The sequence below is a fragment of the Mytilus californianus genome, unplaced genomic scaffold, assembly GCF_021869535.1.
Source record: "Mytilus californianus isolate M0D057914Y unplaced genomic scaffold, xbMytCali1.0.p SCAF_1, whole genome shotgun sequence".
Classification (NCBI taxonomy): Eukaryota; Metazoa; Mollusca; class Bivalvia; order Mytilida; family Mytilidae; genus Mytilus; species Mytilus californianus.
The window spans coordinates 95,354,287-95,381,644 of record NW_026262581.1 but is presented as its reverse complement, the minus strand read 5'-3'; the positions used below and the strand labels follow the sequence as shown (position 1 = coordinate 95,381,644).

Below are 27,358 nucleotides of genomic sequence, written 5' to 3'. Positions count from 1 at the left end.
TCGGCACCTATCGAAAAAGTCAAATTGGCATATGATCAAATAGGCACCTGTTTTAAAGTCATTTCGGCATTTAGTTGGTCAGTTCGGCACCAAATAATAATTTTCGTCTGTTTTCTGCTTTTTAATTATTTAGAAAAAAAATTGGGGTTGGATTTTATTTTGTTCAGTACATTGTTAAAAATAATCTTGTTATTAAGAAGTAAAATGGAAAGAGTTCCATATGGCACCCCCACAGAATAAACTGTCAGTAATACATTATTGTGTTCTTTTTTAGTATGGTGGGGGTGCCATATGGAACTCTTACCGTTTTTTCTTCAAAAACTTAGATAAAAACCAATGAAGCCATTACCCAAGCTGTTTTTAATCATGAAAAAAATAAGAAGCAATAAAAGGGCAAACTATGAGTCCCTGTCATCAATATCAACTGGTTAAAACATGCATAATAAATATCCAATACCTTGAATACACATATAGTTGACCGAAGAAAATACACAAAAGAAACAAAAAGAACTTTGATTATATACAATAATTATTTCTGGCCATCCCCCTTCTTTATTTTATTTTTGTTGCTTAAAATACTAAAATTAATATATATTCAACATATGTTTGACTAGGTACTGAATTAAGTATACTGGGGGGCCGATTTAACCACATTCCCAAGTGACTAGAATTCGTCAGAAGTGAACTGATTTCACCGTGTTTTATTTTACTTTATACTCCGGCGATTATACAATAAAATACATACATGCACGCAAGTTTAAATCCATGTCAGATACACTAAACGAGCTTTCTTATCTTTACTTTACTGTCAGTCAGGGGTACTACTTGTACAAGTAATCTTTATTTACTTGAAGAAGTAAATAAAATAAACTTATATATTTTATTTATTTTATTTATTATATAAGTTAATTATAATGTTTGAATAATCTCCCCTTAATTTTCTCAAAAATTTACTTGTATAAGTAAATTTTTTTTACAATCCCACAAAAATTCTCAAGTTTTGAGATGTAAAAACATGCCTTTAACAATTTTTCTCAGGTTATCTCATAATTTTTGATTAGAGTTCAATGTTTCATCTCATTAATTCAACAAAGAAACTGATTGCGCAAAGATCTTAAATATTTGCGCAAGGCCTTCAAAAATTGCCCCTTGGGGGCTTGTAAATGAGCAGTGTTCTGAAGATGACAGACAAATGAGATTTTCATTGTCCATGAAATTACACTTAAATGATTAGTAAAGACATCTGCAAAGGACAGACAATCAAAAATTCTATCAGAGCAAAGAAGTCCTAAGAATTCAAGAAAAGAGGATAGGATGACTTTTTTACTTGTATAAGTAAAAAAATCTGAATGTCTAAGGGACATAACTAAGCCCAATTTTTTTTTACCTATACAAGTAAATAAAATACACTTGTATAAGTATCCTACAAATTTAATTATATAAGTATATTAATATTTACTTCTTCAAGTAAATAAAAATTACTTGTACAAGTAGTACCCCTGACTGACTGTAAATCCAGCTCACGCTAAAAGTAATCACTGATCGTTCTCTTCATGTTTGAGTTTGCAACGAGCTGTCTAAAATATCCTGGTCAACATCAATTTCAATTTGTACAAATTTTATCGCTTTGTTTCAAATGCTCAAATGATTTAAAACTGGTTTACGTTTACTATTGTATTATTTACATCTGGCGGACAACTCGGAACCAGTTAGTAGAAAAAAGATGCAAGACAGATCCAGACTATGCGATTTTTGCGTATGTCATATTTTTGTCAATAAATTAATAGCTGGCACAAGACATGCAATAGGCGGCAGATTTTGTTGGTTACCGGCTCTTATTAAGAACACTGGTAGTTTAAACAATTCTTGTCTGTTTTTTTCAGTTTTTTACACCATTCGATTTCTTTCTAAAGGAAGAAGTTTTATATGATACAGCGCCACCTTGTTATTAATAAAATACAGATTTCCCTCAAGTGCGCTATAATTACCGGACTCGATAAAATCATGTGACTGATAAGAAATTCCAGATACCATTTTACCATCGCGGTATCACAGATAGTAAGTAACCAAAGGGGTCTTGCCGCTGTGACAATAATTGGCTAAATTCTATGACTTTAGTTCAGAGCTCTGCAGGTCATTAATACATGCTAATTAATCGTTGTTATTCCTTTTCATTTTACTTCCATGATTAAAGTAATATTAATTGTAATTAGCATGTCACTAGGATATTTTAAGATTTTATCAAAACATTATAGGATTATGCTTTGTTAATTAAAGTCTATTTTTGTCTTGCCCTGACGGAGTCAAAAAGCGAGACATAGGTATGCTGTTTCTGGCGGTGGCGACGGCGTCATCGGCGGCGGCGTCAACAATGTATTAGTTTGTGATTAGGTCTAGTTCATGGTGAACCTCTAGTGATAGGTCAATGATATTTGGTATGCAGTTGTATTAGCATTGTCACAACTCATTTCCATGGAGATTATTTGGCCCTGCCCCCTCAGTCATGGTCTATTGACTTTGAAACTTTTGCTTAGTTTACATGTATGAGTTTGTGATTAGGTCAGTTTATGGGAAATTACTAGTGGTAGGTCAATGATATTTGGTATGCAGTTGTATAAGCATTGACATATCTCATTTCCATGGAGAATATTTGGCTCTGCCCCCTTAGTCATGGTCTATTGACTGAAAATTTTGCTTAGTTGACATGTATTAGTTTGTGATTAGGTCAGTTCAAGGGGAACCATTAGTGGTAGGCTAATGTTAATTAGTATTCAGTTGTATAAGCATTAGCATATCTCATTTCCATGGAAAATATTTTGCTCTGCCCCCTTAGTCATAGTCTATTGACTTTGAAAATTTTGCTTAGTTGACATGTATTAGTTTGTGATTAGGTCAGTTCAAGGGGAACCATTAGTGGTAGGCTAATGTTAATTGGTATTCAGTTGTATAAGCATTAGCATATCTCATTTCCATGGAGAATATTTGGCCCCGCCCCCTCAGTCATGGTCTATTGACTTTGAAACTTTTGCTTAGTTTACATGTATTAGTTTGCAATTAGATTAGTTTAAGATGAACTGCTAATGTTAAGTCAATGATATTTGGTATGCAAATATATTGGCATTTGCAAGTATCGTTTCCATGGAGATTATATAGCCCCACCCCCTCATCATGGGTCATTGACTTTGAAACTTTTACATGGTTTACAAGTTAATGTTTGTGTTTAGGTTTGTTTAAAGGGAACAGCTTATTATAAGTCAATGGTATTTGGTATGCAGTTGTATTAGCATTGGCACATCTCATTTCCATAGAGATTGTTTAGCCATGTACCTTCAGTCATGGTTCATCGACTTTGAATATTTGCATAACTTACATGTTAAAGTATTGCTATTTTAATTTCAACATTTGCATTATCAAAATTACAAAAAGGCGAGACATATCTCTGTGATGACAGTTTAGTACTAATGAGAATACTATTTACATGTTGAGACATATTTATTTATTTTGGGATTTAGTATAAATAGCGTTGTTAAATTTTGGAAAAGCAAAAGTTACTGTAAATTTAACTCTCAGTTACTTAGAGATGCAGATTATATACAAAGGGTTAAATCATGCATTAAGGATACTACTTTGGAATATCATCTGTCAGGTGATATGGAAGATCTTCTTTCTGTTGAGTTGTCATGCAATGATCAAACATTTTTTGAAATATTGAAAATGAAGATTAGATCCTTGTCCATAAATTACAGCATAAATAAATCCAGGGAGAAAAAAAAATGTCACTCTCAAACTTGAAAATGATATTTTATATTTAGAAAGTGTTATGAATCATTCTCCAAATGATGAGGTTCAAAAATCTTTATTTGAAAAAAACTTGAACTAGAAAATTGTAGACAAGAGAAAGTTGAAGGCTTGCTGCTTAGATCCCGAGCTAACTGGTATGAGAATGGTGAAAAGTGTACAAATTATTTTTGTAAATTAGAAAAGAAAAATTTCATTTAGAAAACCATAACAGAACTTATAGATGAGATATGGTCAACATATTTCAGAGCAATCCAAAATTCTGATGGAACAACAAAATTTTTATAAAAATTTGTACTCAAGCAAAAAATTAGATTGCAATGATACATCATTCTTTAATCATAACATTAAGCTTACAGAAGAACAAAGTGACCTTTGTGAAGGAAATTTAACTTTTAAAGAATGTGCTGATTCTTTAAAATTTATGACAAATGGTAAAAGTCCTGGTTCTGATGGGTATACTGTAGATTTTTATAAATTATTTTGGAAAGATATTGGCCCTTTTTGTCTTTCGGTCTCTCCACTTTGGATATGAGGGTAGAAAACTTTCTGATTTTCAGTATCAAAGTACAAAATGTATAATAACTTGCATTCCTAAAAAGGGAAAGGACAGACGGTATATTAGTAACTGGCATCCTATTAGTCTTTTGAATACTGATATGAAAATAGCTTCTGCTGTTATAGCTAATAGACTTAAACCTGTTTTACCATTTATCATAAGTGATACACAAAAAGGTTTCATCAAAGACAGATTTATGGGTGAGAACACACATCTTTTATATGATTTGATGCACTATCTTGAGGAAAATAATAAGACAGGTCTTTTATTACTTGTTGATTTTGAAAAGGCCTTTGATTCCTTGGAATGGTTATTTTTAAAAAAATTCTTTAAAAAGCTTTAATTTTGGGCCTTCTATATGTAGATGGTTTGAAACTTTATACTCAGGGGCATCAAGTTATAATTAATGGACACATGTCTAAGTTTTTCATTTAAAAAGAGGTTGCAGACAAGGAGATCCTCTTTCTCCCTATTTATTTATAATTGGTGTTGAATTATTATCTTTGAAATTAAAAGGTAATCCTGATATAAGGTGAATTACTGTCAATGATAATGAATCACTTTTAAGCCAGTATGCAGATGACACATTCCTTATGTTAGATGGAAGGGAAGTATTGTTGAGGGTTTCAGGTTTGAAAACAAATGCTTCAAAGACATAAGCACTATGGGTTGGAAGTAAAAAATATTCAGATCTTATTCTATGTCCTGACTTAAAAATTCATTGGTCACATTCGAATTTTAAACTTTTGGGAATTGAATTTTTTTTTAGATTTAAGCTGTATTACAGAAATTAATTTTGCTAAGAAGATTAAAGAGGTCTCTGCAATTCTGAAGAGCTGGCAACATCGAAAACTCACATTATTAGGAAAAATTACAGTAATTAAATCACTTGCTCTTTCAAAGTTGGTCCACTTAATGACTGCATTACCAAACCTATCACACTCCAGGTTAACAGAGCTCACTTCATTATTTTATGATTTCATATGGAATTGAAAACCAGACAGAATTAAGCGTAACACACTTATTGGTGATATTTCACAAGGTGGACTTAATATGGTACATCTTCATTCCTTTAATATCTATTTGAAAATTAGTAGGATAAAAAGACTGCTGTCAAACCCTAGCGGTGGCTGGCAGCAGTTGTTACTGGCAGACCTTATACAGTATGGGGGTGAAAGAATTTTACATCTTCAGAAAGAAAAGCTGATTGAGATTTCTAAAAGATGAAAAAAATCTTTCTGGAAGGATGTTTTACTTTGCCTTCCTGTTGCAAAACCTAATACTGAGATTTCTGTCAGTGACATTTTATCCTTAGATATTTTGAACTTTTCTTCCTTGGATGATTTCCCGTATTACATTCAATGGGGAAAGGGAGGTGTGCAGTCAGTAAGTGACTGTATTAATCATGAAAATATTAATTTTTATAAATTTGAGCAATTTCAAGAAAAAGTACAAACCAACAATTTTATCAAATATTATGGTCTGATTTCAAAAATCCCTAACAGGCTAACACTATGAAAAAATGCCTTAAGGAGAACTGTCTAAATCATGATTTGGATAAGTATAACACTGGTGATACTTTCTTAAAAAAAAACATGTATAATGTGAAAGCCAAATTTGTATATAAAAACTTAGTAGATGTAGTTATTCAACTACCAACAATCAAATTTTTGAAATGGGAAGAACTGTTAGTTATTGATAAAACTGAATGGTCAGAATAGTTCATGATAACAAGAAGGTCTTGTAGAGATGCTTATGAACCTTTCAATATAAATTTTTGCATAGAATTATAGCAACTAATACCTTTTTGTACAAAATTAAATTAAAAGATACCAAGTTATGTACTTTTTATACGACCGCAAAAAAATTTTGAGGTCGTATATTGGTATGACGTTGGCGTCGTCGTCGTCGTTGTCGTCGTCGTCGTCGGCGTCGTCGTCCGGCGTCTTCGTCCGAATACACAATGGTTTTCGCACTCTAACTTTAGTTTAAGTGAATGGATCTCTATGAAATTTTACCATAAGGTTCAATACCACAATAGGAAGGTGGGGATTGATTTTGGGGGTTATGGTACCAACAGTTAAGGAATTAGGGGCCAAAAAGGGGCCAAAAATAAGCATTTTTGTAACTTCCAGACATAACTTGTGTGTTAGCATATGGATCTCTTTGACATTGTACCACAAGATTCCATATCACAAAGGGTCAATGCTGGGATTGATTTTGGGGTTAATTGCCTCAAAATTTTAGGAATAAGGGGCCAAAAGGGGGCAAAAAACAAGCATTTTTCTAGTTTCATGACAATAACTTGTGTGTAAGTGTATGGATCTTTCTGAAATTTTACTACAAGGTTCCATTTCACAAAGGGAAAGCTGGAATTGAGTGTTGTGGTAATTGCCCAAAACGTTTAGTAATAAGGGGCCTAAAAAGGGTTTTAAAATAAGCATTTTTTAGTTTCTAGACAATAACTTGTGTTCAAGTGTATGGATCTCTCTAAAATTGTATTACAAGGTACCATACCACAAAGGCAAGGCTGTTATTGAGCTTGGTTTGGGGGGAAAGGGGGGTGGGGGTGATGAATCATAAGGGGGGCGGGGGTCAAAAAAGGGGTAATTTTTTTTTTTCCTTTTTTTTTTGTTTAAAATTTACATTTTAAGTTAGTTATTTTTTATCACGAATAGAAAGTAGGAATTGAGTTTTGGGGTTAATTGCTCAAACATTTATGAATAAGGGGCCAAATATTGGTCAAAAATAAGGATTTTTTTAGTTTGTAACAAAAACTTGTGTTCAAGTGTATGGATCTCTGTGAAATTGTATTGCAATGTACCATACCACAAATTGAAGGTTGTGATTGAGGTGGGGGATGATGAATCAAAAGGGGGTTGAAAAAATGTGTGGGAGGTAGGATTTTTTTTTTTCCTTTTTTTTTCTTTAAAATTTTCCATTTAAAGATGGTTGTTTCAGATTTATATATGAAAGAAAATAATAATGATACGGTTATATATCATGAGGAATTGAAATTTAAAATTATGTATATTGGAAATTTAGGTTACATTGGAAAGTAATAATTGGCTTTTTGGGGGGGGGGGGGGGTGGTTATGGCTCTAATGTTTAAGGAATAAGGGGAAAAAAGGTTAAAAAACAAGGGTTTCCATTTTAATAGACAAATAATTGAGTAAAGAACATTATTTAAAAGCAGTGTAAGGTTGGTAATTCAAACTCATTTAAATATCTCATCTACACTGCTTTTAAATTATGTAAATTGGAAATTTGCCAATAACTTTATTGTTAATAAATGCATTGGAAATTTGCCAACAATTTTAGTGTAATAAACTTCATTGGAAATTTGCCAATATAAAATTTTGCTGCTGAAGGTTTTTTGTTTACCTTTAGCCTTGACTATGAAGTCATTTTCTATTTTTATAGCCTTATGATGTAGTTGAATTATTTAATACTTTTATGATGTGTTTAAATGGGGTTTTATCATGTTTATGGTTGCAAATTTATTGTTTTAGTATAATAAACTCCATTTAAAATTTGCCAATAAAAAAAATTTTTGTTTATTTTTAGCTATGATTATGATGTCATTTTCTATTTTACTTTTATGGTTGCAAAGAAATTTTTATTTTTAGATATTACTGTTAAATGATGCTGATTAAGGTTTTTGCTATGTTTAGCCATGACTATGATGTCATTTTCTATTTTAATATCTGTTATGATGTATTTAAATGGGCTTTTATGGTTACAAAGGAATTTTATTTTTAGATATTACTATAAAATGTTGCTGATGCTGATTAAGGATTTTGTTTATTTTTAGCCATGACTATGATGTCATTTTCTATTTTAATACCTTTATGATGTAATTTCCATTTTTAGATATTACTGTTAAATGATGCTGATTAAGGGTTTTTTGCTATGTTTAGCCATGACTATAATGTCATTTTCTATTTTAATATCTTTATGATGTATTTAAATGGGCTTTTATGGTTACAAAGGAATTTTATTTTTAGATATTACTTTAAATGTTGCTGATTAAGGATTTTTGTTTATTTTTAGCCATGACTATGATGTCACTTTCTATTTTAATACCTTTATGATGTATTTAAATGGGCTCCCATGTATTTAGATTTTTGATTATTTATACATGTTACCAAATTGGTCCACATTGAACAAAAACGGTCCAAATTTCAACTTTATTACATTACATCAAACATTGAATTCTACATATTCTTTGATATATTGAAATAAACAAACAATTTAGTTTATGGATATTCCACCATAATAGGTAAATTAAATTTTTTCCAGTTCTTACACCACATTCATCCTGTGTCAGAAACCTATGCTGTGTCAAATATTTAATGACAATCCAAAGTCATAGCTGTATCAAGCTTGAATTTTGTGTCCATACTTGCCCCAACTGTTCAGGGTTCGACCTCTGCGGTCGTATCAAGCTGCGCCCCAGCGAAGCATTTTATTGTAAACTTGGAGAAGAAACCATTGAACACCTGTTTTTTTAATGCCCAATAACTTTTCAGTTGAGGCAGTCCTTTTCAAATATTGTGAAACTTTTTTTTGTAAACTTTGTTCTCAACAAAGAGAATGTGCTTCTTGGTTGCAAACATGAAAGTTTATTATTAAATCTGCTAGTCATAATTACAAAGAATTATATATATAAATGTAAATTAAATGAAACAAAACCAAATATGGTTGAGTTAAAGAATAAAATAAAGAAATACCAATTTCTTGAATATCATATTGCAAAGAAAAATGATAAAGTCCAAGTTTGTGAAAAGTTTTGGTTTCCTTTACATGTAATATTTAACTAAATGTTGTTTCATATTATCTATGTTTTAGTTAAGAGAAAAGAAATAAGTTATATACTATGAGCCAAATTTATGTTTGTCTTTAAAATAATTGTATTAAAAAGTAAGTCATCATACATATTGTAGCAAAACAGATGAGTGAAAAGTATTAATGTTGTATGTGAGAAAGTCAAAGAGAGAGAGAGAGAGATTAATCAAATACAATTTATATGTAACCTACAATAGTCTTATTGTTAAAAATCAATTTGTCAGAGAGACATGATGTATATTGCATTATTTTTCTGTATTTACCCCATTGATACCCTTGTCAGGTGGTAGTGTATGGGGGTATGTAAAATTCTGACTATTGAAAAACAAATAAAAGATTAAAAAAAAAATTTTGGAAAAGCAGTCAGTGTTTCGGAACCGTAACCTCTCACTACTCATGTCATTATACTGGACCTACAGGTTACAATCAACCATTAGATTTTATGGGCGTAGCCATTTTATGAGCATAACATGGTATTCAGAATTAAGAGTATAGCTAATCCTGATTGGTTGATATGTGCGCCCGTTATATTTTGTTATTAGAGACTTCGTGCATTCTGCATTATACCAAAGGCCTAATAAATTATTTTCCTTAGCCCTAACGGAACTGAGATGTCTTTTAAACGCTAGGATGAGACACATATTTTTAAGTGCAAAATTGATAGGCATGGGAGATAAGTAAAAATTACGCTAAGAAAAGCAATGCGAACCTATATATTTTGGACCAAAAAATACTGTTCTAATAACTTTTCTTTAATTCTAGAAAGGTTTCGTTAAAAAAATCAACTTTCTAAAGTCTGTATCTCGAAAAAGGCTATCATTGTCGCCTATGGGGAAATTAATTGTTTATTTCAATCTATACAGCGTCGACATTTCTTTATCATAGTGCTCAAAAAGTGTCAAAAACAGTAATTTTACTTGATATTTGATGTGAAACCGTATTTTTTGGTGACAAATGACTTATTGTTTAACTAGTTTTTGTTGAGCCTGCGACTTTTGTCGCAGAAAGCTAGACATAGGGATAGTGATCCTGCGGCGGTGTTAGCTAACTTCTTAAAAGCTTTGTATTTTAGAAGGTGGAAGACCTGGATGCTTCATACTTAGTATATACTGTAAAAACATTTATTTTCGTGGGGTTAAAATTTCGTGGTTTTGTCTCTATATAAAATTTCATGGGGATTTAATTTCGTGGTTTCCATTAAATGGAAGTGATATCATATGTAGGTTAAATTTTCGTGGGGGTTTTAATTTGTGGATATATTCTTGCCACGAAATAAACGAAATTAAATCCTCCACGAAAATTTCTGCTTTTACAGTAGATGCCTTATGTTACGAAGTTTCCATCTGTCACATGTCCATTGTCCATGACCTCATTTTCATGGTTCAGTGACTACTTGAAAAAAAAGTTAAGATTTTTTGTAATGTTAATTTCTCTCTTATAATGAATAATAGGATAACTATATTTGGTATGTGCATACCTTGCAAGGTCCTCATGCCCGTCAGACAGTTTTCACTTAACCTCGACCTCATTTCATGGATCAGTGAACAAGGTTAAGTTTTGGTGGTCAGGTCCATATCTCAGATACTAGAAGAATAGGTCTAGCATATTCTGTGTATGGAAGGACTGTAAGGTGTACATGTCCAACTGACAGGTGTCATCTAACCTTGACATCATTTTCATGGTTCAGTGGTTATAGTTAAGTTTTTGTGTTTTGGTCTGTTTTTCTTATACTGTTTGCAATAGGTCTTCTATATTTGGTGTATGGGATGATTGTAAGGTGTACATGTCTAGCTGGCAGGTGTCTTCTGACCTTGACCTCATTTTCATGGTTCAGTGGTCAATGTTAAATTTTTGAGTTTTGGTCTTTTTTTCTAATACTATATGCAATAGGTCAACTATATTTGGTGTATGGAAATATTTTATGATGTACATGTCAGTCTGGTCGGTTTTATTTGACCTTGACCTCATTTTCATGGTTCATAGCTCAGTGTTAAGTTTTTGTGTTTTGGTTTGTTTTTCTATTACTACAAGCATTAGGTCAACTATATTTTTTGTATGGAAAGTTTGCAAGCTGTACATGTCTGCCTGACATGGTTCATCTGACCTTGACCTCATTTTCATGGTTCATTAGTCAATGTTTAGTTTTCTTGGTTAAGTCTGTATCTTAGAAACTATAAGCAATAGGTCAACTATATTTAGTGTATTGAATGATTGTAAGGTGTACATGTATTTCTTGTTTGGTTTATATGACCTTGACCTCATTTTCTTGGATCATGTTAAGTTTATGTGATAGTTGTAGTAAAGCTTTATATTTAGAACTATCAACATAATATCAATGATTAGTAAAGAAGGCGAGCGAGACATTTCAGCGTCCGCCAGTGTGCACTCTTGTTAAGCTATAGTCTGTTTCATATTTGTATTGTGTTTTACCTTAGAAACAAGGGTGGGTTCGACTTTTAACTTACTGTGGAGAGAATATGTCATTTTCTGAACTTCTGCTGATTTGTTTGAAAAAAGCACATACACGTCTAGAGTTTGGATATACAAATTGATTTTTAAACATGACAATCTCGATCCAAGTGCTGTTATCGAAATTACCAAATTCAGTGAAAATGTACAGAAATGATCCCCTTCGAACATTGAAATGTTCACTCGAATGGCAGACTATGAAAATTAGAATAGGCATGACATTTTGTAGTTAACGAATAGTTTTCGATGTTTAAACACAAATATTTTCATATTTTGAAATGTTATAGTCTGTTTCAAAAATGTACTTTTATAGGAAAATGGTTTAATCTAAAACTGTTGTTCAAAATTCACCATAGTAGTTACATATTGGATCGGTTTTGGTATCAATATAATCAGTACTTGATGACATACAAAGAATCATTGGAGAAAGTGGACATTATCTTCAGGCCCTTTTAAGCAGTACCGCATTTACTCAAAAAATCAGAATTTTTTTTTTCACATTTTTTGACTGGGGTCACCTCTGATAAAAAATTGTGAAAATTCAGAGAGTAATGCCAGAACGTTTTGAAGATGATCTTTGTGTGGCATATATATTTGTGCATCTAACGAACTATGAATTGCATGATTCTAGAAAGTATTAAATACCGTATATGTTAAAATCAACCATTAGATTTTATGGGCGCATCCATTTTATGAGCATAACATGGTATTCAGAATTAAGAGTATAGCTAATCCTGATTGGTTGATATGTGCGCCCGTTATATTTATTTTTATTAGAGACTTCCTGCATTCTGCATTATACCAAAGGCCTAATAAATTATTTTCCTTAGCCCTAACGGAACTGAGATGTCTTTTAAATGGTAGGATGAGACACATATTTTTAAGTGCAAAATTGATAGGCATGGGAGATTAGTAAAAATTACGCTAAGAAAAGCAACGCGAACCTATATTTTTTGGACCAAAAAATACTGTCCTAATAACTTTTCTTTAATTCTAGAAAGGTTTCGTTAAAAAAATCAACTTTCTAAAGTCTGTATCTCGAAAAAGGCTATCATTGTCGCCTATGGGGAAATTAATTGTTTATTTTAATCTACAAGACTATCTACCAGTCTACCAGTTGACTGTGTAGTGCTGAGACAAAATTTATCTCTGACTCATATTTTAATTTGGCAATTTCTATTTGAGAATTATTATATTTTTGAGACTTTTACAGTTTGATTTTGAAATTAAGTTCATTTTATGATTTAGTAGTTTTGGCATTTATTTTATATTTTCCATTGTAAAGAGAATTAGTTTTACTTTGGATTGGATATTTAGATTTGATACTTTGTACTTTAATTAGATTATTATTATTTGGCATTGTTCACTAATTGATTGTTATCATCATTCATCTAAATTGTTATCGTTGATTAAATTATGAAAACCTTCCTTGCGTTTTAGCTATGCTTATCAGAACATTAAGTCTAGCGATAGACTGACCCCCTGTCCCTTGGTTCCCTTATCTAACAGTGCTCTGGACCTTGGTGACAGTTCACTGAATATGGGAATGTGCTAGTGGAAGCAGGGCATGGTATCCTATGGACACATATCTTGTTTACTGTTTTAAATGATGTTTAAGTGAACAATTTTAATTTCAGAAACAGAGATTCAATGATTCACAAAATAAATCAGATGTGAGAAAGCCAAAAAAGAAATTTCTTGGAGAGGAACTTGACAGTGATTCAGATATTCCAAGGTATGTCAAGAATTTGTGAAACTTACCTGTAAATTGAACTAAGGACAGTATATTAGAACTACAATATGTGCAATTTAAATGGAGCCAAGATATGTTATGACTATGCTTAAGAGGTGCAAGGTATATGAGGGCTATTGTAACTTAGATACATGTAGGACCAAGGTATGATAAGAATGTGTGCAACTTTGGTTGGACCAGGGTTTAGCATGGCTTTTAATTGTAGCATACTTAAAGGTAGAACAAGTATTTGTTAGAACTGTCTGTTATTTGTATGGGGTCATTTAATCTCTGGTGGAGTGCTTTCTCATTGGCAATCATACCACGTCTTATTTTTATACAAGTATGCCAAGAATGAAACTTTGAATCATTCCATGGCAGCCAATAGATGTCCATTTCATGTAAAAAATGACTATACATGTAATGAAAATACATAGTTATACATCTTGACTTCGAGGGCAAAGGGATACTGATACATGAACATTGCTTGGCTATAGCTTGCTCCAGTCTACAGGTCAATGAACCTCACTCAACACACCACTACTAAAATGCTATCCTTCACTGGAAACAGTTCTATCAACCGCAATCAAGCTAAAAATCAAACATTTTGCTAATTTTTCCATATTTTAGATTGTATTCATGGTATTGGGATCTGCAAGAAACCAAAAATAACTGTTCCATAGTTGTAAAGTCATAATTAACACATATGATAGAAATATTTTTGTAAGATTAGATCCTTTTTCATAATATTTACCTTTGTCTTGAATGTGCCACATAGGAAAATGTAGACCGCACATCCGAATATGTCAGAAATGTTCTATATTTAAAACCACATTGGTGGTTTTTCTCATTAAGAATGTTTGATGTCATGGTTTAGATCTCTAGCTGGTATATTTATATGGGCTGTTTTTTCATGTATTTACCCTTCCGATCAATACTCATAAAGTAGTCAATACTGATCATTTGAAATTTTCATGGTTATCTTCACTATTAATTCTAGTAAAACAATGGTTGATTGGGGGATATTATTTAAACGTCTTGTCCTTTTGCATGGTTAATAATATTGACATGTTTTATAAAATATTGAAACATAGAAGAGCATTATTGATAATAAGTACTAATTTATTCCTTAGGAGTTATCGTCATTACGATATTGCATACTTTAGATATAAAATAATATGACAATATAAACTATTTCAACATGTTACAGCTCTTCTATAAAAGCATGCAAAGCAAACCTTTGATCAACTTGCTTGCTATGTTTGCTTGGATGTTTGCAAACAATAGGTAGGCAGTGTTTCAGTCTGTTTTGTATATACTGGAATTTGATTAGACAATAAAAATTGACATGCAATGGAGTATTTGTTTATTGTCCAATCAAATTCCAGTATATAGTAAACAGACTGAAACAGACTACCTACCTTTTGTTTACAAACATCCAAACAAACATAGCAAGCAAGTTGATCAAAGGTTTGCTTTGCATGCTTTTATAGAAGAGCTGTAAAATCAAGATATTTTTCTTGAAATGAATGATTTTGATAGGTAACAAAATAAGCCAAGACCTAGCTAACAAGATGTGCAGATTTAATTACTGAAACAACAGCCCTAAATAAATCTTTACATCAAGGAAAAAAAGAAATATGAATGAATACTGTAAATTTTGCAAGTAATGTGTTACTGGTAAAAATGTGAGATCTATTTGATGTGATTGCAATCATTTTGGGATGGAAAATAAATACTGAAATTTTGAATGGAAGTTTCCATTATTTCAAACCTGATACTGTTGCATTTTTTGCATTAGTAAAAACATCACAATAATTCCTAAATTTACAGTACCGGTACTTTATTCTCATGAACAAAATGTTAAAGAGAAAAGAATAAAAGACTGCTATAATATCAATAAATCATTTCCATCTATTTAACTGGGGAACAAAAATCTAAATGCAGGAAATTGAAAAGTTTGAAAGATTTAAGAGCTATTTTTCTAATGCTTGTAGTTTAAAGGTTTGGTTAGCTTGCTTGCTTTGTTTGTATAAATGTTTGCTCAAGCATTGTAATTAAGATTGACATCTGCAATCAATAAATAGGTGGAGCTTCAGCTTGTATACATTATACTCTGCATTATATTTAACATCCAATAACATTTAAGTACTAAGTTACTTCCATATAAACTTACTTTCACTTTCTCTTTCAATTGCTATTTATAACGTTACTCACCATAGCAACATTGTCATGATTGTGACATTTTAATTTTCTCAACCCGATTTTGTACATCAGCATGATTTTATGTATTGTTTTCTATCCTGATGACGGTGGCCTAGCCACCGAAAGATGTCGATCTTAATTAATTACTGGAGCATTCCTTAAAGTGTTGTTGTTATAGGAACTTTTACATTTTACGTTTTTATCGTAACGACCCTGCATACCCAAGGTATCCACTTTATGGAATCTACTGACAGGAGATTTACCAGGCATTGGTTCACTTGTGTTTAATTTAAGTATAATGTATACAAGCTGAAGCCCCACCTATCTATTGATTGCAGATGTCAATCTTAGTTACAATGCTTGAGCAAACATTTATACAAACAAAGCAAGCAAGCCAACCAAACCTTTAAACTACAAGCATTAGGACAATAGCTCTAATCTTATGGCTTCAAACCAAAAAATACATAATGAGTCAAAAATTTTACTCTCATGTTATAGTCAATTTTTGTCGAGCCTGCGACCTTTGTCACAGAAAGCTCGACATAGGGATAGTGATCCGGCAGCGGCTACGGCGGCGTTAGCTAACTTCTTAAAAGTTTATATTTTAGAAGGTGGAAGACCTGGATACTTCATACTTTGTATATAGATGCCTTATGTTACGAAGTTTCCGTCTGTCACATGTCCATTGTCCTTGACGTCATTTTCATGGTTCAGTGACTACTTGAAAAAAAAGATTTTTTGTAATGTTAATTTCTCTCTTATTATGAGTAATAGGATAACTATATTTGGTATGTGCGTACCTATCAAGGTCCTCATGCCAGTCAGACAGTTTTCACTTGACCTTGACCTCATTTCATGGATCAGTGAACAAGGTTAAGTTTTGGTAGTCAAGTCCATATCTCAGATACTATAAGCAATAGGTCTAGTATATTTGGTGTATGGAAGGATTGTAAGGTGTACATGTCCAACTGGCAGGTGTCATCTGACCTTGACATCATTTTCATGGTTCAGTGGTTATAGTTAAGTTTTTGTGTTTTGGTCCGTTTTTCTTATACTTTATGCAATAGGTCTACTATATTTGGTGTATGAAATGATTGTAAGGTGTACATGTCCAACTGGCAGGTGTCATCTGACTTTGACCTCATTTTCATGGTTCAGTGGTCAAAGTTAAGTTTTTGAGTTTTGGTCTTTTTTCTTATACTATATGCAATAAGTCAACTATATTTGGTGTATGGAAATATTCTATGATGTACATGTCAGTCTCGCAGGTTTTATTTGACCTTGACCTCATTTTCACAGTTCATTGCTCAGTGTTAAGTTTATGTGTTTCAGTCTGTTTTTCTTAAACTATAAGCAATAGGTCAGCTATATTTGTTGTATTGAAGGATTGTAAGCTGTTCATGTCTGCCTGGCATGCTTCATCTGACCTTCACCTCATTTTCACGATTCATTGGTCAATGTTTAGTTTTCTTGGTTAAGTGTGTTTCTTGGAAACTATAAGCAATAGGTTAACTATATTTAGTGTATTGAATGATTGTAAGGTGTACATGTATTTCTCGTTTGGTTTATATGACCTTGACTTCATTTTCTTGGATCATGTTAAGTTAATGTAATAGTTGTAAAGCTTTCATTTAGGACTATCAACATAATATCAATGGTTAGTAAAGAAGGCGAGACATTTCAGCGTGTGCACTCTTGTTAACTTTTACTGTATGATGAATGATTTTGTAGTATATACGTATTGAATAGTATTTACCAGTATTGCCCATCGGCCTGGTCAATACAAGTATTGACATAGTTTCTGCTGAATTCAGACTCAGTATTTTTATGCCCCCGCTGAATTCAGACTCAGTATTTTTATGCCCCCGCTGTGGCGGAGGGGGCATTAAGTTTTACCTTTGTCCGACTGTACGTCAGTCCGTACGTCCCGAAAATGGTTTCCATTCTCTAACTTTAGTTTGCCTCAACCAAATGTAATGAAAATTATACACAATGCTAATTATTACAAAACATAGATCAAGTTTGAATTTGGGATGGGTCACTTTTACCTTTCTAGAGTTATGCCCCTTTACAAATGGAAAAATTGCTGAATTTTTAGTTTCCGTTCTCTAACTTAAGTTTTCCTCTACAAAATGTTATGAATCTCATACACAATGCTTATAACCACAAAACACAGTTCAAGTTTGAATTTTGGTGGCGTCACTTTTACCATTCTAGAGTTATGCCCCTTTACAAATGGAAAATTCCGTTCTCTAACTTAAGTTTGCCTCAACCAAATGTTATGAAACTTATACACAATACTTATTACCACAAAACTCAGATCAAGTACGAATTTGGGTATCATCACTTTTACTGTTCTTGAGTTAAATGTCCTGTATAAAGTTATATGCAAGCAGGGGCATCATATGTATCCCATGGACACATTCCCCATTTATTTTATAAGTGACTAACTTACTTGATGAAGTACTCTCAACAAGACTCCTGTGTTTCAAATTATTTGTATCGGGGTTAAATTCTATATTGCAAATGACATTTAATAGAATAAATCCATGATTACCACACAATTTTTTGGCTGCCATTTCAGTGATAATGAAGGAAAAAAGACGTATTCATCTTCAGAAGAGGAAGAAGAGACAGCACAAGAGAAAAAACTGAGATTAGCCAAACAGTACTTGTCTCAGATACAAGCTGAAGGTATAGTAATAATGATATCGTATATTTAAAGAGGGTATTCTCTTATCTTACTGGAGGCCCTCACAAAGGAAGTACAAAATGACATAAGTTAAAGTGAAAAATACAAAATGATATATATAGCACATACAAATAAACAAACAAACAAGTAGTATATTTATAAGATTTTCACACAAGGTGTTATGTTAACAATGAAAACTTAACATTGACAAATGAAAACATGAAAATTAGGTCAAGGTCAGATTATACCTGCCAAGACATAGATATACACTTCACAATCATTGCATACACCAAATATAAAACTATTGCTTATAGTATTTGAGAAACAGACAAAACCGCAAAAAAATTAACATTGACCTCTTCACTATCTATTATGGTTAAGTCTGTTTATCAAATAATTATATGCAATATTTCAGCCATATTTGGTGTATTAAATGATTGCAAAGTGTATAACTACTAGAAGTCGGATTTTATAGCTCATTGATCAATGTTAAGTTTTCATACTAAAGTTTCTCAGATACTAGAAGCAATAAGCCAACTTTATTCTGTGTACAAAACAATTTGAGGCAGCCAGGCTTTGACCATGCATTGTTCAAGGAGTCCAACATCAGCAGACTTACATTTGCTTTATACTCTTTTAGAAAGCAATAACACTCGGATAAGAGACTTCTTTTGTTTTTAAAACTAAATGTTGACTTGGCAGCAGTAAAGCTCTGAAAATAGAAATAAAATATGTAAAATCTGTGTATTTTTGTCAATCATCTTTGAGTTTAAGCAGTTATTTCCACGTTTGTTTGTCATTGCTTGAGATTTATGTAAGATAAGGGTATAAATGATATTTTTATAATTTTGGAAGATTTGGGATGCATAATAAGATTTCTCACCTGCAGACATGGCTGCAAAAAAGCTGGTACATGATGTTCTGTTTAAAATAGTTGACCTGTCAGAAACAGGTAAATCTCAGCTGTCAGACAACTGATTAAGTTTGATTGTAATGAGGGGGTATTTAATTATGGCTTGTTTTTAGAGTAATTACTCCACATATCACAAGGCCAGACTTAACAAACACAGAATTCATCTGGCCGTGACCTCCTTCTCATGGGTCATTGGTCAATGTTAAGTTTTCATGGTTAGTTCTGTTTCTCAAGTACTATAAGCACAACATTATTAATAGTTTATATAGTCTATATTTTATATATCAAAGTTGTATATTTTATATATCAAAGTTGATCTAGGATATCTGGTTAGGTGTTACAACCAGTCATTTTTTTTAGATAACCATATTATTTTCAAAATGAACAAATAAACACAGCATTTATGATAACATACATCAGAATATAACTAACTTTTAAAAGTGGTTAAATAATTTATGATACGGATTTCCCTTTACAATTTATATTTAACTTACAATTTCCTTTTCCTTGCCAAACATTAAAAAAAGTAAGACTAAACATTGTAAACTCTTATAATCATATTTATGAGAGAATTCTTAATATAAAGAAATAAATAAAATCTCTGACCTAAGGAATTTCAGTTGGGAAAAGTGTTTTTACTTCTTTTCATGTAATGGGTAAAAATTGGTTCAATTAGTCAAAAAAAAACATATGCTTGTTTCCTACCTTCTGACTGACCCTAAGTTTGATTGCAGACCCTAAATTATTTGATTGCCTTTCCAAAAAGTTATTTAGAAATAAGCGTTGAGAGCCTTCTTATTTGACTATGAATCCAATTTCCGCAAGAATTATTTACTCAATTTGTAATAAGATCAACGCAAATCGAGAAGAGAACTTTTACAACCATTGAAAATTATAAACATTTCATCACACATGCACAAATTACCAGATGCATAAGTGTAAAACGGGACTAAACTCAAAGGAAACATGAAATTTAATAAAATCCCGTCCAACCCTATTTTATAATGGTTGAAGGTAGGAAACAGTCATGTATTTTTTTTTGGCCTCAGCTGTGTATCAGAGTTTACCTGTTCACTTCACCATCATACCGTTTTCTCTGTTCTTTCATTTTCTTAAAATCTTCATTTGCTGAAATCAGTTGACTACTTTACAGATAAAGCAAACAGTACTAAACTTCTGTAACATATTCAACACAATTTTACCTCAAGTCTTGTGAACTCAAAATTGTTTTGATACATGTATTTATTTCCTTTGTTATAATAAAACATATATTATACATGAATATGGAAAATCTTAATATATATTTTTTTATGCAAAATTATTACACCAGGGTTTTCGATATCACAAACTAGTCAAAACATTTACTTAATTTTATCATCGGTACAAGGACATCATTTGTAAATATAAATCAACATGCAGACATCTTATGCGTTCAGGTATTTCACATCCAATCTTTTATGGTAAAATTCTATACAAAGCACAAAAATGTTGACATTCACCTCAAAAGCTAACCAAACCTTTAAACAGACTTATTCAGAAGGGATATAGTTATGATACTGTTGTCTGGTCGTAAAAGATGGAATATTTTGGTATTAATATTGATTCACTAATAGGGTCTTTGCATCGGAAATAAACACATTTATTCTAAAACCAGTTGTTGGCATGATACAGGTTATGTTCTCATATATTTTACGACAGTATGATACTAAACCCCTAACGGGAGGGATTGTTCTTGATTTTCATATGATGAAGACATAATCTTTCAATCAGTTTAGTTGAGGTCTGGAGCTGGCATTTCAGTAACTGCTAGTAGTCCTTTGTTAATTTATGTATCATTGTCATTTTGCTTAGTTTCTTTTGTTACCTATTCTGACATCGGATTTGGATTTCTTTTAAACTGAGTTTTACTGTGCGTATTGCTGTGTGTTTGTTTATTCTACATTGGCGCGAGATATAGGGGGACGGTTTAGATCTCACAAAACATGTTTAACCAGCCCCATTTTTGCGCCTGTCCCAAGTCAGGAGCCTCTGGCCTTTGTTAGTCTTGTATGTTTTTTAATTTTAGTTCATTTAGTGTGACGTCCATTTTCATTGAACTAGTACACATTTTTGTTAAGGGGCCAGCTGAAGCCCGCCTCTGGGTGCGGGATTTTCTCGCTGTATTCAAGACCCATTGGTGGCCTTCAGCTGTTTTCTGCTCTTTGGTCGGGTTGTTGTCTCTTTGACACATTCCACATTTCCATTCTCAATTTTATTACCTATTATCATGATTATAGCTTATCCTTATTATGTATTCATCAGGCATGTTGTTAATGTTTCGATGCAAACCTCAGGTAAAAAAGTCTTAGTGTATGAACATGTTTTTATGCCCCACCTACATTACGTTTTCTGGTCTGTGTGTCCTTTACTTTGTCCGTTCATTCGTTTTTCGTCCGTCTGTTCGTCCGTCTGTCCTGTGTAAAGTTTTTGGTCAAGGTAGTTTATGATGAAGTTATAGTTGCATCCACTTGTAACTTTGCATACATAGTCATTATGATTGGGACTTTCTAAAAAGTATGGCAAATTTGGGTTTTGGTCCAAATTTTACAGTTCATTGAACATGAAAATGGGATTGTGTGAATCAGCTTTTTTTGATTATGTTGAAGTCCAATCAACTTGAAACTTAGTACACATGTTCCCTTTGATATGATCTCTCTAATTTTAATGCCAAATTCATGAAATTAGAGTTTTGACCCCAATTCCACAGTCCACTGAACATAGAAAATGATAGTACGAGCGGGGCATCCATGTACTATGGACACAGTTCTTGTTCTGATATAGAAAAATGAAGATAATTTAAGTAATGACAAAAGACATGCTACAGTCATGTTCCCATACATTGTATTTTGATGTTTTGGGTAATTATACCTCAAGCACCAAAGTTGCATAGGGTATAATGTTTTTGACCTGTCCATCTGTCAGTCCTGTTCTTGTCATCGCAACTCCTCTGAAACCACACAACAGAATTTTATGAAACTTTGTAGATAATAAGGATATACTATGTAGATGTGCATATCGAGAGGAAATTATGATTAAATTTTTTTTCCAGGAGTTATGCCCTTTGAACTAAGTATTTTGGCCTAAATGTACTACTACAACAGTTTGTCATAACAACTCCTCTGAAACCACACTATTGAATTTCATGGAACTTTGTATTTAATGAGGATATGATATGTAGATGTGCATATCAACAAGAAACTTTTATCAGTTTACTTTTGTAGGAGTTATGAGTCTTTGAACTTAGGAATCTGGGGAGATTTTGTTTGCCAAGTGACAATGGGTTGCATGGGCTATGTGAGCGTACTCACAAAGGTTCTTTAATTGAACATGTTTGGCATTACAGACATTGTATAGGGAAAAGGATGTGTTTGAAAGTCTAATATAGAACTAAGATGACAGAATACAGAATACAGACAATGTGTTTACAGTTAATAGATATATATATATATATATATATAAGCTTCTATATGCAGTAAGAGTTTATTTTTTCACCAAGTTATATGTTTTCTTATTGTAGAAGCTGAAAATCTTGAAGATGAAGAAATTCACAGAGATATAGTATCACACAGATTAAAACAGGATATAGTATGTATATCTACAGCTGTCAAAAAACATAAAGTTTTCAAATACAATCAACTTTTTTATGAAAACTCAGTATTTATAGTTAGACTGTGTTATTTTTTAGTATCATTTATTTTTCTACATTTTGTATGGTATATTTAGTTCAATTGTCTCCCTTTAATCACGATTTGAGTCTTTATCAAAATTATTTGTAAGCCATTTTTCCTCAGATAGCAATGTAATCAATGGAATACCTAGTCAATTCAATCCATATTACAGGGATACAAAACTGTTTTCGTTATTAATTTAACTGAAATAAACATAAAATAGAAAATACCTGATAAGGCTACTGAAAAGCCATCACTTTTATAAAAACTGTTTATAAATATTACTGTACTATATTTACATTTCAATGAATATTTTATTTTTATTCTGTAGCTAGAACAAACAGGACGATTACATAAACAGGTTGCTGATGATGTAAGTAGCTGGTTATTATATGTTGACTTTTTGTTTTTACATTTTGTTTTATAGGATAATAGAGTTTCCAATTATGTTATTTTTCTATAATATATCCCTTAGGAAGAATTAGATTTTCCCCATTAATTGATTTGATTCCTTTGAAAAAAAATTGTTGAAAAATTAATAAAATTATGACTGTGTTACTAAAGTAACAGGTGCTTCAGAAAAAACATGGTACTTTTGTTCTGGAAACACAGATGTTAATCATACTTTGTCATCTTAAATGTAGATTTGAGTATAAGAAATAAATATATACATATATATATATATAGTTAAAATTTCAGCTGGTACATATTGTGTATACATGTACTTTCTACTTTGTTCCTTTGTACTACTTTCTGTCCTTGTATGCAAGGTTGACAACTGTATAAAAATATGGTCATCTGACTTCTTTTGGTTAGAAATAAAACTCATGCTGGAGTATCTGTTTGACTAGTCTATGCAATATGTATAAATACACAGTGATGTTCTGCCAGAATGGGAAGGTTATATTGAATACCTCATTAAAGAACCCTGGCATCAGCTCTATAAGTGGTGTATAGTTAGCCTGTAACAATCAAAATGTCTGCCCTTATTCAACATATGTTTTTTGTCGAGCCTGCGACTTTTGTCACAGAAAGCTCGACATAAGGATAGTGATCCGGCGGTGGCAGCGGTGTTAACTAACTTCTTAAAAGCTTAATATTTCAGAAAGTAAAAGACCTGGATGCTTCATACTTTGTATATAGATAAGTTTCCGGCTGTCATATGTCCATTGACCTTGACCTCATTTTCACGGTTCATTGCTCAATGTTAAGTTTTTGTGTTTTGGTCTGTTTTTCTAATACTGTATACAGTAGGTCAAACTATATTTGGTGTATGGAAATATTTTACGATGTACATGTCAGTCTAGCAGGTTTTATTTGACCTTGACCTCATTTTCACGGTTTATTGCTCAATGTTAAGTTTTTGTGTTTTGGTCTGTTTTTCTAATACTGTATGCAGTAGGTCAACTATATTTGGTGCATGGAAATATTTTACGATGTACATGTCAGTCTGGCAGGTTTTATTTGACCTTGACCTCATTTTCATGGTTCATTGCTCAATGTTAAGTTTTTGTGTTTTGGTCTGTTTTTCTAATACTGTATGTAAAAGGTCAACTATATTTAGTGTATGGAAATATTTTACGATGTACATGTCTGTCTGGCAGGTTTTATTTGTCCTTGACCTCAGGTTCATTCTTATGTTAAGTTTTTATATTGGTATGACGTTGGCGTCATAGTCGTCATCGTCATCCGAAGACAGATTGGTTTTCCGCACTCTAACTTTAGTTTAAGTGAATTGATCTCTATGAAATTTTACCATAAGGTTCAATACCACAAAAGGAAGGTTGGGATTGATTTTGGGGGTTATGGTACCAACAGTTAAGGGATTAGGGGCCAAAAAGGGGCCAAAAATAAGCATTTTTGTAACTTCCAGACATAACTTGTGTGTTAGTGTATGGATCTCTCTGACATTGTACCACAAGGTTCCATATCACAAAGGAAATGCTGGGATTGATTTTGGGGGTAATTTCCTCCAAGTTTTAGGAATTAGGGCCAAAAAGGGGCAAAAAACAAGCATTTTTCTAGTTTCATGACAATAACTTGTGTGTAAGTGTATGGATCTCTCTGACATTGTACCACAAGGTTCCATATCACAAAGGGAATGCTGGGATTGATTTTGGGGAAAATTGCCTCCAAATTTTAGGAATTAGGGGCCAAAAAGTGGCAAAAAACAAACATTTTTCTAGTTTCATGACAATAACTTGTGTGTAAGTGTATGGATCTTTATGAAATTGAACTACAAGGTTCCATATCACAAAGGGAAAGCTGGAATTGAGTTTGGGGGTAATTGCCCAAAACGTTTAGGAAGAAAGGGGCCAAAAATAAGCATTTTTCTAGTTTCCAGACAATAACTTGTGTTCAAGTGTATGGATCTCTCTCTGAAATTGTACTGCAAGGTACCATACCACAAAGGGAAGGCTGGGATTGAGTTTGGGGGTGATGAATCATAAGGGGGTTCAAAAAATTGGGGGGGGGGATTTTTTTTTCCTTTTTTTTCTTTAAAATTTTCCATTTTAAATTGGTTATTTCTGATTTATATATAAAAGCAAATAATAATGATATGGTTTGAATAGGTAAATTTTTTTTTTTTAAGTTCTTAGACCACATTCATTCTGTGTCAGAAACCTATGCTGTGTCAAATATTTAATTTCAATCCAAATTCAGTGCTGTATCAAGCTTGAATGTTGTGTCCATACTTGTCCTAACTGTTCAGGGTTTGACCTCTGCGGTCATATCAAGCTGCGCCCCAGCGGAGCATTTTATTGTGTTTTGGTCTGTTTTTCTTAAACTTTAAGCAATAGGTCAACAATATTTGGTGTATGGAATGATTGTAAGGTGTATATGTCTGTCTGGCAGGTATCATCTGACCTTCACCTCATTTTCATGGTTCATTGGTCAATGTTCACTTTTCCTAGTTAACTTTGTTTCTTAGATACTATAAGCAATAGGGCAACTATATTTGATGCATGGAATGATTTTAAGGTGTACATGTCTGTCTGGCAGGGTTCATCTGACCTTGACTTCATTTTCATGGTTCATTGGTCAATATAGAATTTCCATGGTTTGGTCTGTTTCTTTTATACTATAAGCAATAGGTCATCTATATTCTGTGTATGGAATGATTGTATTAAAGGTGTACATGTATTTCCGGCTTGGTTTATCTCACCTTGACCTCATTTTCTTGGATCATAAATGTTAATGTGATACTTGTAATAAAACTTTATATGTAGGACTATCAATATAAAATCAAACATGTCAAAGGTCAGTAAAGTAGGCGAGACATTTCAGCTTGTGCACTCTTGTTTTCTTAGTGGTCCATATTTCATCTGTTTTGACCACTTTTTCATCCGTTTTGACCACTTTTGCAGATCCAACTTTTTGTTTCCCGACCCCCACCAACTTTCAGTGATACACAATGAAATTCCTCATTTACACAGCGGCATGGGACATTTCGCTACAGCATAATAGTGTTGTTAGGTTTATATTTAAATTTTTCTCATCCATAATATGCATGAAATATTTGCCACTTGACCTTAAAGGAGACGTGACACGATTTTTAATTTTTTTTTTTTTTTATTAAATTGATAAATATTAGTCTTAAAACATATTTTGAACAATTTTGCTAGTCAAAACCTGATCAATCGGCATTTTTTAGGTCAAAGAATCCAGCGCTTGTCATAATAAATGATTTTTAATTAGATAACGATCACGTGATCGTGCTTACGTCAGTGGTTACAAGCTGGGAAAATGTCTCTTACTGTGGTAACAATCAGATCGGTATTGTCTGAAAGATCGTCGTTGTTGGACTTTTCGCATGAAGAATTAATATCCTTTTCTTGGTTATTTTCCACACACAATGGCTCAAATTGATGAGGTCAATTGTCTTTGTAGTTTGTCAGTAATCGGGAAAAGTGCTTTAAATACCGTCCATAGTGTATCGACTTTGTCATATAGGTTTGTCTGATGAATAAATTTAATAAACCGCTTTCCTCATTTTTTATTTATTCAAATAAAACTACTTTTAATCATGATTCAAAATATAAATTTTATTATTGATGATCAAATTGTTCTTTTTTCTCTCTGTTACGGTAATGTTATTATTATGTGTGCGCCCGAAGCAGAAAGAAAAGAAAAAAAACAATAGTAAAAGTAAAATTATGCGTTCGCAAAGGGTACGTTTTTTTGTTTTGTTTGGTTACAGTGAGACTTTTAAAAGGTATAAACTATCACCAAAAGTTATGCATATATTTTTTTTGGTTGGAAACCATACATCACGCCAAGGATTTGTATAGTGACAAATCCTTTATCACACTTTTTTTGCATTAGGATATTCACTTAACAATTTTATTACTTTCCCCCTTTTTATGTAAACAATTCAATTCAATATTTTATTTACTTCTTACCTTATGTATAAAATTAAACAATACAAAACATT

General features: G+C 32.3%; 1 protein-coding gene and 1 long non-coding RNA gene across 2 annotated transcripts in view; one reads left to right on the top strand and one right to left on the bottom strand.

The window, feature by feature from the left end:
- Positions 1-7,436, bottom strand: part of LOC127710884 (uncharacterized) — a 238,989-nt gene extending 231,553 nt beyond the window's left edge. Inside the window, exon 1 of the long non-coding RNA XR_007986382.1 lies at positions 6,824-7,436. This is a non-coding gene — a long non-coding RNA (uncharacterized LOC127710884). The remainder of the gene's footprint in view (positions 1-6,823) is intronic.
- Positions 1-27,358, top strand: part of LOC127710537 (U3 small nucleolar RNA-interacting protein 2-like) — a 61,240-nt gene that overhangs the window by 13,483 nt on the left and 20,399 nt on the right. Inside the window, exons 2-5 of the mRNA XM_052216473.1 lie at positions 13,312-13,409; positions 18,196-18,305; positions 22,773-22,840; positions 23,255-23,296. Coding sequence (XP_052072433.1) covers positions 13,312-13,409; positions 18,196-18,305; positions 22,773-22,840; positions 23,255-23,296 — 318 coding nt within the window. The remainder of the gene's footprint in view (positions 1-13,311; positions 13,410-18,195; positions 18,306-22,772; positions 22,841-23,254; positions 23,297-27,358) is intronic.